This window comes from Salvelinus alpinus, chromosome 23 (genome assembly GCF_045679555.1).
Source record: "Salvelinus alpinus chromosome 23, SLU_Salpinus.1, whole genome shotgun sequence".
NCBI classification, from domain to species: domain Eukaryota; kingdom Metazoa; phylum Chordata; class Actinopteri; order Salmoniformes; family Salmonidae; genus Salvelinus; species Salvelinus alpinus.
Genome location: NC_092108.1, coordinates 1,617,435 through 1,637,119, shown reverse-complemented (window position 1 = coordinate 1,637,119; position 19,685 = coordinate 1,617,435). Strand labels below are relative to the sequence as shown.

The 19,685-nt window shown below is 37.2% G+C and overlaps 1 protein-coding gene across 1 annotated transcript; it reads right to left on the bottom strand.

The window, feature by feature from the left end:
* Positions 1-2,380: 2,380 nt before the first annotated feature.
* Positions 2,381-19,613, bottom strand: tmem236 (transmembrane protein 236). The gene is made up of 4 exons (XM_071360628.1): positions 19,021-19,613; positions 11,878-11,950; positions 10,670-10,799; positions 2,381-4,897 (listed from the first exon to the last, which is right to left on the bottom strand). The coding sequence occupies exons 1-4, from the start codon at positions 19,269-19,271 to the stop codon at positions 4,302-4,304; spliced, it is 1,050 nt and encodes a 349-aa protein (XP_071216729.1). The 5' UTR covers positions 19,272-19,613; the 3' UTR covers positions 2,381-4,301.
* Between the last annotated feature and the right edge of the window lie 72 nt (positions 19,614-19,685).

The following is a 19,685-nucleotide window of genomic DNA, read 5'->3' as shown; positions in this document are numbered from 1 at the left end:
GTTTTAGCATTTTCATATAAATAAATGGAATAAGACAAAACTCGGGTAATATAGATAACTACTGAAAGGTTTGGGATAGAGATGCGTTTTCTACATTGTAATGGACACTGTGCAACCTTTGGTAGGTAGGCTGCTGCCAGGCTTCGGCTGCGGTACAGCAAAGCCAAGTCAGCTGTGCTCATGGTTCTCACAGGGGAAGTGAAATGACTTTGTACATGATGCACTCGCAAATGACTTGTAACAACACCCTGAGCGCATCGGACATGAAACACCAATACAAATGTAACAGCACAACAACACAGATTAACGAGTTCCTTGACACCAGTCTCAACGTCAACAGTGAAGAGGCGATGCCGGGATACTGGCCTTCTAGGCAGAGTTCCTCTGTCCAGTGTCTGTGTTCTTTTGCCCATCTTAATCTTTTCTTTTTATTGGCCAGTCTGAGATATGGCTTTTTCTTTGTAACTCTGCCTAGAAGGCCAGCATCCCGGAGTCGCCTCCTTACTGTTGACGTTGAAACTGGTGTTTTGTGGGTACTATTTAATGAAGCTGCCAGTTGAGGACTTGTGAGGTATCTGTTTCTCAAACTAGACACTAATGTACTTGTCCTCTTGCTCAGAACAAGAATAGACTGACGCGTTTCAGAAGAAAGTCCTTTGTTTCTGGCCATTTTGAGCCTGTAATCGAACCCACAAATGCTGATGCTAGATACTCAACTAGTCTAAAGGCAGACAGTTGTATTGCTTCTTTAAAATCAGGACAACAGTTTTCATCTGTGCTAACATAATTGCAAAAGGCTTTTCTAATGATCAATTAGCCTTTTAAAATGATCAACTTGGATTAGCTAACACAACGTGCAATTGGAACACAGGAGTGATGGTTGCTGATAATGGGCCTCTGTACACCTATGTAGATATTCCATTAAAACAATCTGCAGTTTCCAGCTACAATAGTCTACTATAGTCATTTACAACATTAACAATGTCTACGCTGTATTTCTGATTAATTTGATGTTATTTAAATTGACAACAAATGTGCTTCCTTTCAAGAACAAGGACATTTCTAAGTGACCCCAAACTTTTGAATGGAAGCGTATATCATACTTTGACAAAAATGATGACTGTTGATGTAAATCATTGTACAACACCATGGGTAAGCTCTGGCCATCATCGTTCAGCTTGAATAAGTGGATTTCTGTTGATGTAAATCATTGTACAACACCATGGGTAAGCTCTGGCCATCATCGTTCAGCTTGAATAAGTGGATTTCTGTTGATGTAAATCATTGTACAACACCATGGGTAAGCTCTGGCCATCATCGTTCAGCTTGAATAAGTGGATTTCTGTTGATGTGGTTGTTTTAACATGGACATCAGCTTTAGGGAGCGGTAATATAGTGGCCAATTGTGGTTGAAATTGAGATCAGCTGGGCGGGTAATCTTAGCGCATATTATTGCTTTAACGAGCGATCACCTGGTGTGATTGACCCACAAAGTCTTTTGGAAAAATGTTAACATCCTTGAAGTCCAGTCATGTTACATGAACAAACATGGCGTACGAGTAGGAATAAATACTGAACTTACATTTAACTCAAAAGTGATGGCTCACGACACACTGTACATTGTATTGTAGTTTGTAGTTATATGGGCTAACCCTAGGGGGTATGGAATACCTTATACAAGAAACAAGCTGTAAAATACCTGGGAAAGACGTGTCTGTGATACATTATGGGGATATCATTGTTTCATTTCTTTGACATTCAGAGGTTGATTTTGCTTTGGAAGTAATCTAATTCTGTCACTATCAATTGATTAAGCTAGTCACTATCTGTACAATAGAAGATGTTTAACCCAGACCATTTTTAGGGAAACACTTATTACCTTCTCTCATTAGGTTAAGCCACGGAAGAAAAGTAGCCAGCAGTTAAAGCTTACATTGTCTGTGTCAGTAGGCCTACTCTGTCAGGGGCGGAAAGGTAGGACTACTCTGTCTGGGGCGGAAAGGTAGGACTACTCTGTCTGGGGCGGAAAGGTAGGTCTACTCTGTCTGGGGCGGAAAGGTAGGTCTACTCTGTCTGGGGCGGAAAGGTAGGCTCTACTCTGTCTAGGGAGGAAAGGTAGGCTCTACTCTGTCTAGGGAGGAAAGGTAGGCTCTACTCTGTCTAGGGAGGAAAGGTAGGCTCAACTCTGTCTGGGGTGGAAAGGTAGGTCTACTCTGTCTGGGGTGGAAAGGTAGGCTTAGCTTTTGACAGTACATTTTACATTTACATTACATTTAAGTCATTTAGCAGACGCTCTTATCCAGAGCGACTTACAAATTGGTGCATTCACCTTATGATATCCAGTGGAACAACCACTTTACAATAGTGCATCTAACTCTTTTAAGGGGGGGGGGGGGTTTAGAAGGATTACTTTATCCTATCCTAGGTATTCCTTAAAGAGGTGGGGTTTCAGGTGTCTCCGGAAGGTGGTGATTGACTCCGCTGACCTGGCGTCGTGAGGGAGTTTGTTCCACCATTGGGGTGCCAGAGCAGCGAACAGTTTTGACTGGGCTGAGCGGGAACTGTACTTCCTCAGAGGTAGGGAGGCGAGCAGGCCAGAGGTGGATGCCAGAGTACCATGCTCAGATTCCTAATGACGTCTCAGATTGAACTATTTTCAACTGAGGATCATTTTGTTGCAAACAAGGCACACTTTGGCATTGGAGAAATATGTTAAGATGAACACATAGGCCTATCTCTGTCCATTCTCAGTCTGTAATTTCAGTAATTTGTGGCATTACAAAAAGATTATGCTAATATGTTAAATTACATAGAATTGCATGGAATGTTAATGAAACGTAATTCTTTCTCGGTGCTGCAAATACGATAGATTAATCTGATAGCTTCTACTATAAATGAAATCTTTCCACCCCTACTCTTGTCTACGGTGGTCTGCAAACCCACAAACTCCTGGCCTGCAACCCCATGAACTGCTTACAACCCCATGTAATGCTTACAGGACAAAGAACCGTTTTTTAAATGACATATCCTAAGGTTTTGGTCTGTCCAACAAGTGAGGATAAATTGTAGACATGTTCTCTGCTTTCCATTTCATTTTAATTATTATTTTGGGGTATAGGGGATGGTTCAGGCAGGGCATCCATTTTCATTTCAGAGAGGTCCAATTTTCCCCATGTAACCGTTATTATAAATAATGTTCACTCCCTAGCCCTAGGGGACATGGGCTAGCCCTAATGTCTTCCTCTTCCTCTATGGTATAAAAACCAATAACAACTCAGTGAATCCTGATGATGTCATCTCTTTAGAACTTAACCTTGTCCCCAGGCTCCATTTGCTGACATATAGAGCCTGGTAACACTGTGCTACAAAGACTTGAAAGGGGTGTAGTTAAAATCGAGGCGTGAGAGGGAGCGAGCCGGCTACAGCTGTATTATGGGAATTTGAGAAATGGCAAAGTGTTCGATCACATATTATTTTTGGGAAGCTCAACTGATTCTGTGTCTGGGCATATACAGTTTATATGTGAAAAAAATTCTAAGATGCATACTTTCAGATTTTCCTAAATCACTTGCTCTGCTTGGCACATTGAACTTTACAATGTAGGGGGGAGGTTCTAAGGGTTCTGCTAGATGGTGATGGACTGAGCGATCAGCCAGTTAAAACGGACTGTTTACCAGTGGTGGAAAAAGTACCTAATTTATCCTTGAGCAAAAGTAAAATTAATAGAAAATGACTCAAGTAAAAAAGTGAAAGTCAACCAATAAAATATTACTTGAGTAAAAGTCTAAAAGTATTTGGTTTTAAATGTACTTAAGTATCAAAAGTAAAAGTATAAATAATAGAAAATTCCTTATATTAAGCAAACCAGACAACACGATTTTCTTGTTTTTTAAATTTACAGATAGCCAGGTGCACAGTTCAACACTCAGATATAATTTGCAAATGAAGCATTTGTGTTTAGTGAGTCTGCCAGATCAGAGGCAGTAGGGATGACCAGGGATGTTATCTTGATAAGTGTGTGAATTAGACAATTATCCTGTGCAGCTAAGCAATCAAAATGTGATGTGTACTTTTGGGTGACAGGGAAAATGAAAGGAGTAAAAAGTACATTATTTTCTTTAGGAATGTAGTGGAGTAAAAGTTGTCAAAAATATAAATAGTAAATATAAGTACAGATACCCAAAAAGTACTTTACACCACTCCTGTTTTCACTGCTCCTGCCATAGACTCCCCGTCAAGTCCAGTTCTGAGGCGTTGTGAAACCAGACGTCTCGATAGAGAGAGCTGGCTGGTGGGCAAGACTAGAACATGCTCTCTCTGCGGAAGAGGCGGAGCTTGGTCAGGAAGTTGAAGTAGGTGAATGTCAGGCAGACCAACAGGTTCTTCATTGGGTAAAGCAGCGGTGTGATGTAGCCGTGGACAGAGATCAGAGCGAGGCGCAGCAGCAGGAAAGGCAGGTCCTGCAGGAAAAAGCCAGCTGATGGCAGTAGAGCGCTGTGAGGCGTCACTGCCAGACGGAGACAGGACAGAAATGCCAGGATGTAGACAGCAAACACCCAGCCAGAGTAAAACACATCTGGAATCCCCGCCACGCGCACCAGCTCCACCACATCCATCCAGAACAGGAAGCTGTGAACAAACACCTCTGACCTCATATCCTGGGACCACAGGACACGGAGCGGGCCAGAGTGGGAGTGTGACGAGGAGTACAGGTAGGCTGCGCTGGTTGGTCGTGAGCCGACTGCTTCCTGGTCCCTCCACCTCCCTGTAGCCGAGCCGTTCCCCAACACCCCGTTCTGACCCCTCTCATAGTACAGTTGACCCGACACGCTGTTCACCTGCTCCAGGTGGGTCAGAACAGGACCCGGCATGTCCAGATCCATTTCCATACGGTCTGCTGGAGGAGACAACAGGAGATCATTATATAGTAGTATCAGTGGTGCCCACATTGATCGTGTCCCTGCTTAGAAGAATAAAAATTGACTTATTTTATAGAAATAGGTCATGCCTTTCATCAAATAGCAGAAAACAGATCATTCAGTCGAAAATCTTACCAGTTACAGACTATGGCAATGTTGTCTACATCAGGGGTGTCAAACTCATACTGCCCCAGGGACCGCATTCGGTCTTCAACGAGGTCCGGAGGGCCACATTGAAAATGTGTTATATTTCCTTGCTGACAAAACGTGGAAAAAATCATCTGAATCCATTGTTTTGGGAATTTTTGATGCTCTCTGACTGTTTAGCTTTTTCAGCGAGCTGGACCCAGTCAAGAAACAATATGAATGTAGGTCCATCATCATTACTACAGTTTCCATTTGGATTTAATCATTTCTAAAAGGTCCAATGCAGCTGTCTTTTTATCTCTATCAAATAATATTTGATTCTGTATAATTCTGGCCCTTCTTTGGATACTGTGTTAGCTAACCTCCGGACAACCTTCAATGCCATACAACTCTCCTTCCGTGGCCTACAACTGCTCTTAAATGCTAGTAAAACTAAATGCACGCTCTTCAACCGATCGCTGCCCGCACCTGCCCGCCCGTCCAGCATCACTACTCTGGACGGCTCTGACTTAGAATATGTGGACAATGACAAATACCTAGATGTCTGGTTAGACTGTAAACTCTCCTTCCAGACTCACATTAAGCATCTCCAATCCAAAATTAAATCTAGAACCGGCTTCCTATTTCACAACAAAGCATCCTTCACTCATGCTGCCAAACATACCCTCGTAAAACTGACTATCCTACCGATCATTGACTTAAGTGATGTCATTTACAAAATAGCCTCCAACACTCTACTCAGCAAATTGGATGCAGTCTACCACAGTGCCATCCGTTTTGTCACCAAAGTCCCATATATTACCCACCACTGTGACCTGTATGCTCTCGTTGGCTGGCCCTCGCTTCGTATATTCATCGCCGAACCCACTGGCTCCAAGTCATCTATAAGTCTTTGCTAGGTAAAGCCCCACCTTATCTCAGCTCACTGGTCACCATAGCAGCAATCACCCGAATCACGCGCTTCAGCAGGTATATTACACTGGTCACCGCCAAAGCCTATTCCTCCTTTGGCCGCCTTTCCTTCCATGGCTCTGCTGCCAATGACAGGCACGAATTGCAAAAATCACTGAAGCTGGGGACTCATATCTCCCTCACTAACTTTCAGCATCAGCTGTCAGAGCAGCTCACAGATCATTGCACCTGTACATAGCCCATCTGTAAATAGCCCATCCAACTACCTCATGCCATATTGTTATTTATTTATGTTTGCTCCTTTTCACCACAGTATCTCTACTTGCACATCTATCACTCCAGTGTTTAATTGCTAAATTCTAATTACTTCGCCACTACGGCCTACTTATTGCCTTACCTCATTTGCACACACTGTTTATAGATTTTTTTTCTGTTGTGTTATTGACTGTACGTTTGTTTATTCCATGTGTAACTATGTGTTGTTGTTTGTGTCGCATTGCTTTGCTTTATCTTGGCCAAGTTGCAGTTGTAAATGAGAACTTGTTCTCAACTGGCCTACCTGGTTAAATAAAGGTGAAATAAAAACATCTGGGTAAGAATTAAGTATCTTACAGTGATTGTTTTCAATCAAAATGGTCAAAAATAGTTCTTAGCAATGAGCAATTTCTCAAGCTTGAATTTTTCTAGGACTGTCTGGGAGTGGTATGAGTGGGGAGAGGAAAACTGAAAATACACACTACAATATATACACTACCTTTCAAAAGTTTGGGGTCACTTAGAAATGTCCTTGTTTTTGAAAGAAAAGCACATTTTTTGTCCATTGAAATATCAAATTGATCAGAAATTCAGTGTAAACACTGTTAATGTTGTAAATGACTATTGTAGCTGGTAACGGCTGATTTTGAATGGAATATCTACAGAGGCCCATTATCAGCAACCATCACTCCTGTGTTCCAATTGCACGTTGTGTTAACTAATACAAGTTGATCATTTTAAAAGGATACTTGATCATTAGAAAACCATTTTGCAATTATGTTAGCACAGATGAAAACTGTTCTTCTGATTAAAGAAGCAATAAAAAAACTGGCCTTCTTTAGACTAGTTGAGTGTCTGGAGCATCAGCATTTGTGGGTTCGATTACAGGCTCAAAATATCCAGGAACAAAGCACTTTCTTCTGAAACTAGTCAGTCTACACCTCACAAGTCCTCAACTGGCAGCTTCATTAAATAGTACCCGCAAAACACCAGTGTCAACGTCAACAGTGAAGATCAGCCGTTTCCAGCTACGATAGTCATTTACAACATTAACAATGTCTACACTGTATTTCTGATTCTGATTCCATCTCTCACAGTTGAAGTGTACCTATGATAAAAATTACAGACCTCTACATGCTTTGTAAGTAGGAAAACCTGCAAAATTGGCAGTGTTTCAAATACTTGTTCTCCCCACTGTACATCACTGGTAGCATATATATATATATATATATCACTTGAAGCAGATATACATTACCAGCTATACATTACCAGTAGCATATATACATTACCAGTAGCATATATACATTACCGGTAGCAGATATACATTACCGGTAGCAGATATACATTACCGGTAGCAGATATACATTACCAGTAGCAGATATACATTACTATTATTACTAGTAGCAAATATACATCACTAGTAGCAGATATACAGATATTACTCCCAGATAGGCTATATATACATTTTTACCCGCGTTGAGCATATATACATTACCAGTGAGCACGACTACCTACCATTACCTGCGTAGCATATACTACATTGCAGCCGAGGTGAGTAAAACATATATACGTATTAACCCTCGCAAGGCTAGCAGATCCATACGGCATTCCCAGCCGCGTCCGCAGAGTATACATTGACCAGCTAGCAGATATACATTACCGGTAGCAGATTCAATCAATCCTTATCCCAGTCAGCATATATCCCACATGCTACCAGTAGGGCATATCATACATTACCAAGGTAGCAGAGCTATACGATTACCGCCCCGTAGCAGATATACATTACCAGTCAGCATGATAGTACATTGAGAGACCAGTCAAGCACCATATCACATTCACCAGTAGCAGATATACCTTGACCGACTACCAGATATGCATTACCGAGCCAGCAGATATACAGTTGACGCAGTAGCAACTATACTGCACATTACCGGTAACCCATCTGGATATGAGCATTACCCAGTAGCAGATATACATTACCAGTAGCATATATACATTACCGGTAGCAGATATACATTACCAGTAGCAGATATACATTACCGGTAGCATATATACATTACCGGTAGCAGATATACATTACCAGTAGCATATATACATTACCGGTAGCATATATACATTACCGGTAGCAGATATACATTACCAGTAGCATATATACATTACTAGTAGCAGATATACATTACCGGTAGCAGATATACATTACCGGTAGCAGATATACATTACCGGTAGCAGATATACATTACCAGTAGCATATATACATTACCAGTAGCATATATACATTACCGGTAGCAGATATACATTACCAGTAGCAGATATACATTACCAGTAGCATATATACATTACCGGTAGCAGATATACATTACCGGTAGCATATATACATTACCGGTAGCATATATACATTACCGGTAGCAGATATACATTACCAGTAGCATATATACATTACCGGTAGCATATATAACATGTACCGGTAGCCACTATAAACAATGCCGGTAGCAGATATACATGTACTAGTAGCAGACCCTACATTACCCATCTCAGTATGTATATACATGTACTCTAGTAGCATCTACTGCATCTTGCCAGTCGTATGTATATACATGTACCACTAGCCAGCTTTAAACTATGCCACTTTATGTTTACATACCCTACAGTACTCATCTCATATGTATATACCGTACTCTATACCATCTACTGCATCTTGCCATGCCGTTCTAGTACCACCACTCATTCATATATCTTTATGTAGCATATTCTGTATCCGCTATACACTTGTGTGTGTGTATCAGGTAGTACGTTGCTGGAATTGTTAGGTATAGATTACTTGTTGGCTGATTACTGCATTGTCGGAACTAGAAGCACATAGCATTATCAGCTAGCACTCGCATTAACATCTGCTAACCATGTGTATGTGACTAATAAAATTTGATTTGATTTGATTTGATTTGATATACATTACCAGTAGCAGATGTACAGCACTTGTGGCAGATATACATTACTAGTAGTACTAGTAGCAGATATACATTACTAGTAGCATCAGTAGCAGATATACATTACTAGTAGCAGATATACATTACTAGTAGCAGATATACATTACTAGTAGCAGATATACATTACTAGTAGCAGATATACATTACTAGTAGCAGATATACATTACCAGTAGCAGATATACATTACTAGTAGCAGATATACAGCACGTGGCAGATATACATTACCAGTAGCAGATATACATTACCAGTAGCAGATATACATTACTAGTAGCAGATATTCATTACTAGTAGCAGATATACATTACCAGTAGCAGATATACATTACCAGTAGCAGATATACATTACCAGTAGCAGATATACATTACCAGTAGCAGATATACATTACTAGTAGCAGATATACATTACTAGTAGCATCAGTAGCAGATATACATTACTAGTAGCAGATATACACTACTAGTAGCAGAGGTACATTACCAGTAGCAGATATACATTACTAGTAGTAATACACTTACTAGTAGCCGCCCCCCCCTCCCCTTAAAAGATTTAGATGCACTATTGTAACAGATGGTTGTTACCAGTAGCAGATGTACATTACTAGGTAGCAGATGCACCAATTCTAGTAGCAGATACGCATTACCAGTAGCAGATAACATTACTAGTAGCAGATATACATTACTAGTAGCATCAGTAGCAGATATACATTACTAGTAGCAGATATACATTACTAGTAGCAGATATACATTACTAGTAGCAGATATACATTACTAGTAGCAGATATACATTACTAGTAGCAGATATACATTACCAGTAGCAGATATACATTACTAGTAGCAGATATACATTACTAGTAGCATCAGTAGCAGATATACATTACTAGTAGCAGATATACATTACTAGTAGCAGATATACATTACTAGTAGCAGATATACATTAGTAGTAGCACTTGTAGCAGATATACTTTACTAGTAGCATCAGTAGCATAAATACATTACTAGTATCAGATTTATCACTACCATCTGAAGTAAGTGAGGCAGTAACAACGGTACCTTGCCCAGTGAGGCAGTAACAACGGTACCTTGCCCAGTGAGGCAGTAACAACGGTACCTTGCCCAGTGAGGCAGTAACAACGGTACCTTGCCCAGTGAGGCAGTAACAACGGTACCTTGCCCAGTGAGGGAGTAACAACGGTACCTTGCCCAGTGAGGCAGTAACAACGGTACCTTGCCCAGTGAGGCAGTAACAACGGTACCTTGCCCAGTGAGGCAGTAACAACGGTACCTTGCCCAGTGAGGCAGTAACAACAGTACCTTGCCCAGTGAGGCAGTAACAACGGTACCTTGCCCAGTGAGGGAGTAACAACGGTACCTCGCCCAGTGAGGCAGTAACAACGGTACCTTGCCCAGTGAGGCAGTAACAATGGTACCTTGCCCAGTGAGGCAGTAACAACAGTACCTTGCCCAGTGAGGCAGCACGGCCGGATCCTCTCGATGATATCCACACAGATGAGAGAGAAGAGCACAAGAGAGACGGGCAGCTCAGAGAAGTGGTCCTGTCTGTACTGGGGTCCCTTATCCACCTGCACCTGAATGGACCGACGTAGAGCGAGATTGAGTTAGGGTTTAGGGCTAGGGGTTAAGGTTAGATGTCAGGGGTTAAGTTTAGGGCTAGGGGTTAAGGTCATCATTGGAAAATTTGAGACACCGTCAGGAAAACGTCTTCATAGAGACACCGTCAGGAAAACGTCTTCATAGAGACACCGTCAGGAAAACGTCTTCATTGAGACACTGTCAGGAAAACGTCTTCATAGAGACACCGTCAGGAAAACGTCTTCATTGAGACACCGTCAGGAAAACGTCTTCATTGAGATAGAAAAATCTAAAATCTTCGTTATAAGATTTTGGCAGTAAGATCTCATTGAATGTCCTGAACATCAGCGAAGGAGATACTATGAAAAAGGAATGTAGCTGGTATATGTTGTGACCAAGTGTTGGTTATTAGGGTTAAGGTTAGGGTGAGGCGGTTAGGGTGAGGCGGTTAGGGTGAGGCTGTCAGGGTGAGACTGTCAGGGTGAGACTGTCAGGGTGAGACTGTCAGGGTGAGGCTGTCAGGGTGAGGCTGTCAGGGTGAGGCTGTCAGGGTGAGGCTGTCAGGGTGAGGCTGTCAGGGTGAGGCTGTCAGGGTGAGGCTGTCAGGGTGAGGCTGTCAGGGTGAGGCTGTCAGGGTGAGGCTGTCAGGGTGAGGCTGTCAGGGTGAGGCTGTCAGGGTGAGACTGTCAGGGTGAGACTGTCAGGGTGAGACTGTTAGGGTGAGACTGTTAGGGTGAGACTGTTAGGGTGAGACTGTTAGGGTGAGACTGTAATGACATGACGTAACCTTTTGTTTCAGTTCCTACTTCATTCCACCGTGGATCAGGTTAATAGTCTACCTGTTGTATTTAGGATTGTTAGTGAGCACCTGACTCCCCGTCACATCCAGTACCTGTGTGTGTGTGTGTGTGTGTGTGTGTGTGTGTGTGTGTGTGTGTGTGTGTGTGTGTGTGTGTGTGTGTGTGTGTGTGTGTGTTTGGTCACTGTGCACACATACTCCACTCACGAGAGAGTCATAAAGTCAAGTGACACATGCACTCACATTTATATAATTTTTAAAAAATGATGTTTTACCTTGGAACCGGCGATCAGAATAGAGAAGCATGGTAACGTGCACAGAATCACATAGGCCAATGTTGTTGGTCTCCTGAAAAACAGCATGTTAGTCAATGACATCCTCCAACCCTGGTGTTGCAAGTGCCACGCACTACCAACTGAGCTACACAGGAAAATGTAATATATAAAGTCATGTATAATGAATAATGTAAAGTATGACGTAAAATATGTTATGTATATTGAATCATGTATAATATAATGCGTAATGTATAATGAAAAGTGTGATGTATAACGTAATGTCATGTATAATGTAATGTGTACTGTATAATGTAATGTATAACGTAATGTAATGTATAATGTAATGTATAATGTAATGTAATGTATAATGTAATGTATAATGTGTAATGTATAATGTGTAATGTAATGTAATGTATAATGTGTAATGTATAATGTGTAATGTATAATGTGTAATGTATAATGTGTAATGTGTAATGTATAATGTAATGTAATGTATAATGTGTAATGTATAATGTGTAATGTATAATGTAATGTATAATGCAATGTAATGTACAATGTAATGTAATGTAATGAATGTAATGTATGTAAATGTAATGTATAATGTAATGTATAATGTAAGGTATAATGTCATGTATAATGTCATTTATAATGTAATGCAATGTAATGTACAATGTAATGTAATGTATGATGTAATGTAATGTATAATGTAATGTATAATGTAAGGTATAATGTCATTTATAATGTAATGTAATGTATAATGTAATGTATAATGTAATGTAATGTATAATGTAATGTAATGTATAATGTAATGTATAATGTAATGTAATGTATAATGTAATGTATAATGTAATGTAATGTAAAATGTATAATGTAATGTATAATGTAATGTAATGTAATGTATAATGTGTAATGTATAATGTAATGTAATGTATAATGTGTAATGTATAATGTAATTTAATGTAATGTAATGTATAATGTGTAATGTATAATGTATAATGTATAATGTGTAATGTATAATGTAATGTAATGTATAATGTAATGTAATGTATAATGTAATGTATAATGTTTATAATGTAATGTAATGTATAATGTAATGTATAATGTAATGTAATGTATAATGTAATGTATAATGTAATGTATAATGTAATGTAATGTATAATGTAATGTAATGTATAATGTAATGTATAATGTCATTTATAATGTAATGTATAATGTAATGTATAATGTAATGTAATGTATAATGTAATGTATAATGTAATGTATAATGTAATGTAATGTATAATGTAATGTATAATGTAATGTAATGTAAAATGTAAATGTAATGTATAATGTAATGTAATGTATAATGTAATGTATAATGTAATGTAATGTATAATGTAATGTATAATGTAATGTAATGTATAATGTAATGTATAATGTAATGTATAATGTAATGTAATGTATAATGTAATGTAATGTATAATGTATAATGTAATGTATAATGTGTAATGTATAATGTGTAATGTATAATGTGTAATGTATAATGTGTAATGTATAATGTATAATGTGTAATGTATAATGTAATGTAATGTATAATGTGTAATGTATAATGTGTAATGTATAATGTGTAATGTATAATGTAATGTATAATGCAATGTAATGTACAATGTAATGTAATGTAATGTAATGTATGATGTATAATGTAATGTATAATGTAAGGTATAATGTAAGGTATAATGTCATGTATAATGTCATTTATAATGTAATGTAATGTATAATGTAATGTATGTAATGTATAATGTAATGTATAATGTAATGTAATGTATAATGTAATGTATAATGTAATGTATAATGTAATGTAAAATGTATAATGTAATGTATAATGTAATGTAATGTATAATGCAATGTATAATGTAATTTAATGTAATGTAATGTATAATGTAATGTAATGTATAATGTAATGTATAATGTAATGTATAATGTAATGTATAATGTAATGTAATGTATAATGTAATGTAATGTATAATGTAATGTATAATGTCATTTATAATGTAATGTAATGTATAATGTAATGTATAATGTAATGTAATGTATAATGTAATGTATAATGTAATGTATAATGTAATGTAATGTATAATGTAATGTATAATGTAATGTATAATGTAATGTAAAATGTATAATGTAATGTATAATGTAATGTAATGTATAATGCAATGTATAATGTAATTTAATGTAATGTAATGTATAATGTAATGTAATGTATAATGTAATGTATAATGTAATGTATAATGTAATGTATAATGTAATGTGTACTGTACAATGTAATGTATAATATGATATGTAATATATTATATGTATAATGTAATGTGTAATGAAATGTATGGTAAGGTATAATGTAATGTAATATAAAAGGTAATATATAATATAGTGTATAATATAGTGTTGTGTAATGTAATGTATAATATAATGTAATGTAATGTATAATGTAATGTAATGTATAATGTAATGTAATGTATGTAATGTATAATGTAATGTATAATGTAATGTATAATGTAATGTGTACTGTACAATGTAATGTATAATGTAAAATTGTATGTACAATGAATAATATAATGTATAAAGTAATATGTAATGTATAATATAATGTAATGTATTGTCATGTCGTGTAATGTATAATGTAATGTGTACTGTAATGTGTACAATGTAATGTAATATATTATATGTATAATGTAATGTGTACTGTACAATGTAATGTATAATATGATATGTAATATATTATATGTATAATGTAATGTGTAATGAAATGTATGGTAAGGTATAATGTAATGTAATATAAAAGGTAATATATAATATAATGTATAATATAGTGTTGTGTAATGTAATGTATAATATAATATATATAATGTAAGGTATACTGTAATGTAAAGTATAATGTAATGTAATGTATAATGTAAGGTGTACTGTAATGTAATGCATAATGTACAACGTAATGTATAATATGATGTAAAATATAATGTATAATATGATGTAAAATATAATGTAATACGTAATATGTAATGTATAATGCAAAGGGTGATGTGTAATGTAATGTATAATATGATATGTAATATATACTATGTATAATGTAATGTATAATATGATATGTAATATATACTATGTATAATGTAATGTATAATATGATATGTAATATATACTATGTATAATGTAATGTATAATATGATATGTAATATATACTATGTATAATGTAATGTATAATATGATATGTAATATATACTATGTATAATGTAATGTATAATATGATATGTAATATATACTATGTATAATGTAATGTATAATATGATATGTAATATATACTATGTATGATGTAACGTGTAATGTAATGTATAGTAAGTTATAATGTAATGTATTATTGAAGGTAATATATAATATAATATTTGATATAATGTAATGTATAATGTTGCATATGTAATGTATAATGTAATGTCATGTATAATGTATAATTCAAAGTGTGATGTATAATGTGTAATGTAAGGTAATGTAATGTATAATGTAATGTGTACTGTATAATGTAAGGTATAATATCATATGTAATGTATTATATGTATAATGTAAGGTATAATGTAATGTATAATGTAATATGTAATATGATATGCATAATGTAATGTAAAATATGATATGCATAATGTAATGTAAAATATGATATGCATAATGTAATGTATAATATAATGTATAATATGATATGTATAACGTATAATATGATATGTATAATGTAATATGATATGCATAATGTAATGTAAAATATGATATGTATAATGTAATGTATAATATAATGTATAATATGATATGTATAATATAATGTATAATATGATATGTATAATATATGTATAATGTAATGTATAACATGATATGTACAGTGGGGAGAACAAGTATTTGAAACACTGCCGATTTTGCAGGTTTTCCTACTTACAAAGCATGTAGAGGTCTGTCATTTTTATCATACGTACACTTCAACTGTGAGAGGCGGAATCTAAAACAAAAATCCAGTGTGTGTGCAAACCTGGTCAAGAACTACAGGAAACGTATGATCTCTGTAATTGCAAACAAAGGTTTCTGTACCAAATATTAAGTTCTGCTTTTCTGATGTATCAAATACTTATGTCATGCAATAAAATGCAAATTAATTACTTAAAAATCATACAATGTGATTTTCTGGATTTTTGTTTTAGATTCCGTCTCTCACAGTTGAAGTGTACCTATGATAAAAAATGTATGTATAATGTAATGCGTAATGTAATATATCATAAAAAGTGTGACGTATAATGTCATATGTCATATGTCATGTGCAGTATAACATAATGTCATGTATAGTGTGATATGTAATGTATAATATAATGTAATGTTTAATATAATGTCATGTATGTATAATGTAATGTATAATATAACATAATATGATGTATAAAGTAATGTACAATGTGATTTATAACATAAATGTCATGTATAACGTAATATGTAATGTAAGGTAAAAAGTAATGTTGAATATAATGTATAAAGTAATATGTAATGTAAGGTATAATAAATAATATAATGTATAATATAGTCTAATATAATGTAATGTATAATATGTAATGTCATGTATAATGTAATGTCATGTATAATTATATTATAATGTATAATGCAAAGTGTGATGTATAATGTAATATGTGTAATATAATTTACAATGATGGATTACTCATTACATATTATACATTACACGTTTTATTTAAGCAGTACGGCACGATGAGGTGTGGTATATGGCCAATATACCACGGATAAGGGCTGTTTGTAAGACCGAAGCAATGCGGAGTGCCTGGACACAGCCCTTAGCCGTGGTATATTGGCTATATATCACAAACCCCCTAAGGTGCTTTATTGCTATTATAAGCTGTTTACCAACGTAATTAGAGCAGTAAAAATAAGTGTTGTCATATCCGTGGTATTCGGTCTGATAATCAGCATTCAGGGCTCGAAACATCTAGTTTATATTATGTAACATATAATGTATATCACGCAAAGTGTAATGTATACTATATAATGTATGTGATGTATAATGTAAAATGTAATGTATACTATATAATGTATGTGATGTCTAATGTAAAATGTAATGTATTCTATACAATGTATGTGATGTATAATGTAAAATGTAATGTATAATGCAATGTTCTCATTTATAATGTATGTGATGTCTAATGTATAATTACATTACGTTATAAATTGCAGGCCAAAAAATGCTTCAGAGTTCAAGTAACAGACACATATTAACATCAACAGTTCAGAGGACACTGCGTGAAATCAGGCCTTCATGGTCGAATTGCTGCAAAGAAACCAAGTGAACTGGTGATTTCCGCATGTGTGGTTCACACAGTGAAGCATGGAGGAGAAGATGTGATGGTGCTTTGCTGGTGACACAGTCTGTGATTTATTTAGAATTCAAGGCACACTTAACCAGCATGACTACCACAGCATTCTTCAGCGATACGCCATCCCATCTGGTTTACGCTTAGTGGGACTAGAATTTGTTCTTCAACAGGAAAATGACTCAAAACACATTTCCAGGCTGTGTAAGGGCTATTTTACCGAGACGGAAAGTGATGGAGTGTTGCATCAGATGACCTGGCCTCCACAATCACCAGACCTCAACTCAATTGAGATGGTTTGAGATGAGTTGGACTGCAGAGTGAAGGAAAAGCAGCCAACAAGTGCTCAGCATATGGGAACTCCATCAAGACTGTTCGAAAAGTATTCCTCATGAAGCTGGCTGAGAGAATGCCAAGAGTGTGCAAATCTGTCATCAACACCAAGCCATAAGACTCCTGAACGTCTCATCAATTGGCTGCCCAGACTATTTGCATTGCCCCCCCCCCCCTCCCCACCGCTGCTACTCTCTGTTGTCATCAACTAAGCATAGTCACTTTAATAACTCTACCTACATGTACATATTACCTCAACTAACCGGTGCCGCCGCACATTGACTCTGTACCGGTACCCCCCAGTATATGGTAAGCATTTCATTGTAAAACCTGTTAAATTCGGTGCATGTGACTCATCACATTTTATTTGATTAGGGGCGTCAGTTTGGATGGGGAGTGTCGCTGCACAGCTATTTTCAGGTCTCTCCAGAGATGTTTGATCGGGTTTAAGTCCGGGCTCTGGCTGGGCCACTCAAGGACATCCCCACAGCATGATGCTTTCACCACAATGCTTCACCATAGGGATGGTGTCAGGTTTCCTCCAGATGTGACGCTTGGCATTCAGGCCAAAGAGTTCAATCTTGGTTTCATCAGACCAGAGAATCTTGTTTCTCAAGGTCAGTGTCCTTTAGGTGCCTTTAGACAAACTCCAAGCGGGCTGTCATGTGCCTTTTACTTTAGAGTGGCTTCCGTCTGGCAACTCTACCATAAAGGACTGATTGGTGGAGTGCTGCACAGATGGTTGTCCTTCTGGAAGGTTCTCCCATCTCCACAGAGGAACTCTGGAGCTCTGTCAGAGTGACCATCGGGTTCTTGGTCACCTCCCAAACCAAGGCCCTTCTCCCCCGATTGCTCAGTTTGGCCGGGAGGCCAGCTCTAGGAAGAGTCTTAGTGGTTCCAAACTTATTCCATTTAAGAATGATGGAGGCCACTGTGTTCGTTGGTACCTTCAATGCTGCAGAAATGTTTTGGTACCCTTCCCCAGAACCTGTGCCACAACACAATCCTGTATCGGAGCTCTACGGACAATTCCTTCGACCTCATGGCTTGGTTTCTGCTCTGACAACTGTGGGACCTTACATAGACAGGTGTGTGCCTTTCCAAATCATGTCCAATCAACTGCATTTACCACAGGTGGACTCCAATCAAGTTGTGGAAACATCTCAATGACAATCAAGATGCACCTGAGCTCAATTTCGAGTCTCATAGCAACGGGCCTGAATACTTATGTAAATAAGGTATGTTTTTTATTTTTAATACATTTGCAAAAAATCTCTAAAAACCTTCTTTCGCTTTGTCATTATGGGGTATTGTGTGTAGATTGATGAGAAAAACATATTTAATACATTTTAGAATAAGGCTGTAACGTAACAAAATGTGGAACAAAGGAAGAGGTCTGAATACTTTCCTAATACACTGTCTAATGTAATGTACTCACCACTGCGTGATGTCTGTGATGACCGTGCGCTGCTTGAGGACAAGGTAGCGGAGTGGAACCCAGACCAGCAGAGATACAGAGGTAACGTAGGCTATGGAAGCTGCTACCACCAACCAATAGGCAGTCAGATCTCCTCTGACATGGAGCATCAGGGAAGCAAACCTCTCCATCACCACGAATATTGGAACACTGAGACAAGCGACCAGTAACACCTCGTACACCACCAGCTTGATCATCCGCCCTGATGGCATGTTGTCTTCCCCAGGGTTTAGATCCAGCCCCTTCCTTTATCAACCTCTCACTCAACACCAGTCTGGTCTGAAAGCCTTTCAATTCTCAGTCTGGTGTGAAACTACTCCTGTTCTGTCTGGAGCAGAAACCAGTGAACCCTCCTGTGGACTCTGCTCACCAACACTGCTTACACATCACTGCGCAGCATCACACGACTCGGGAAATCGGATACTTTTATTACTAAGGCAATAAGGTAGTCACGCTCAACTTTTTATGGGGTCGCAAAAAGAAGCACTCCCATACTGTACTAAGGGGGGAAATATTGTTGAACATTACCAGTGTCAACTAGATTATATATCCCAACCTAGAACATTACCCATGTCAACTACATTACCTATCAACCTAGAACACAATCAGTGTAAAAATAAATGCCA

Bases quoted from the DNA above. Each gene is read 5' to 3' on its own strand.
- tmem236 (XM_071360628.1), bottom strand. From the start codon at position 19,271: ATGCCATCAGGGCGGATGATCAAGCTGGTGGTGTACGAGGTGTTACTG. The intron at 11,951-19,020 runs GTGAGTACATTA...GCTGTTTTTCAG, and splicing joins ATCACAGACATCACGCAGTG to GAGACCAACAACATTGGCCT. The intron at 10,800-11,877 runs GTAAAACATCAT...CGGTCCATTCAG, and splicing joins TTCTGATCGCCGGTTCCAAG to GTGCAGGTGGATAAGGGACC.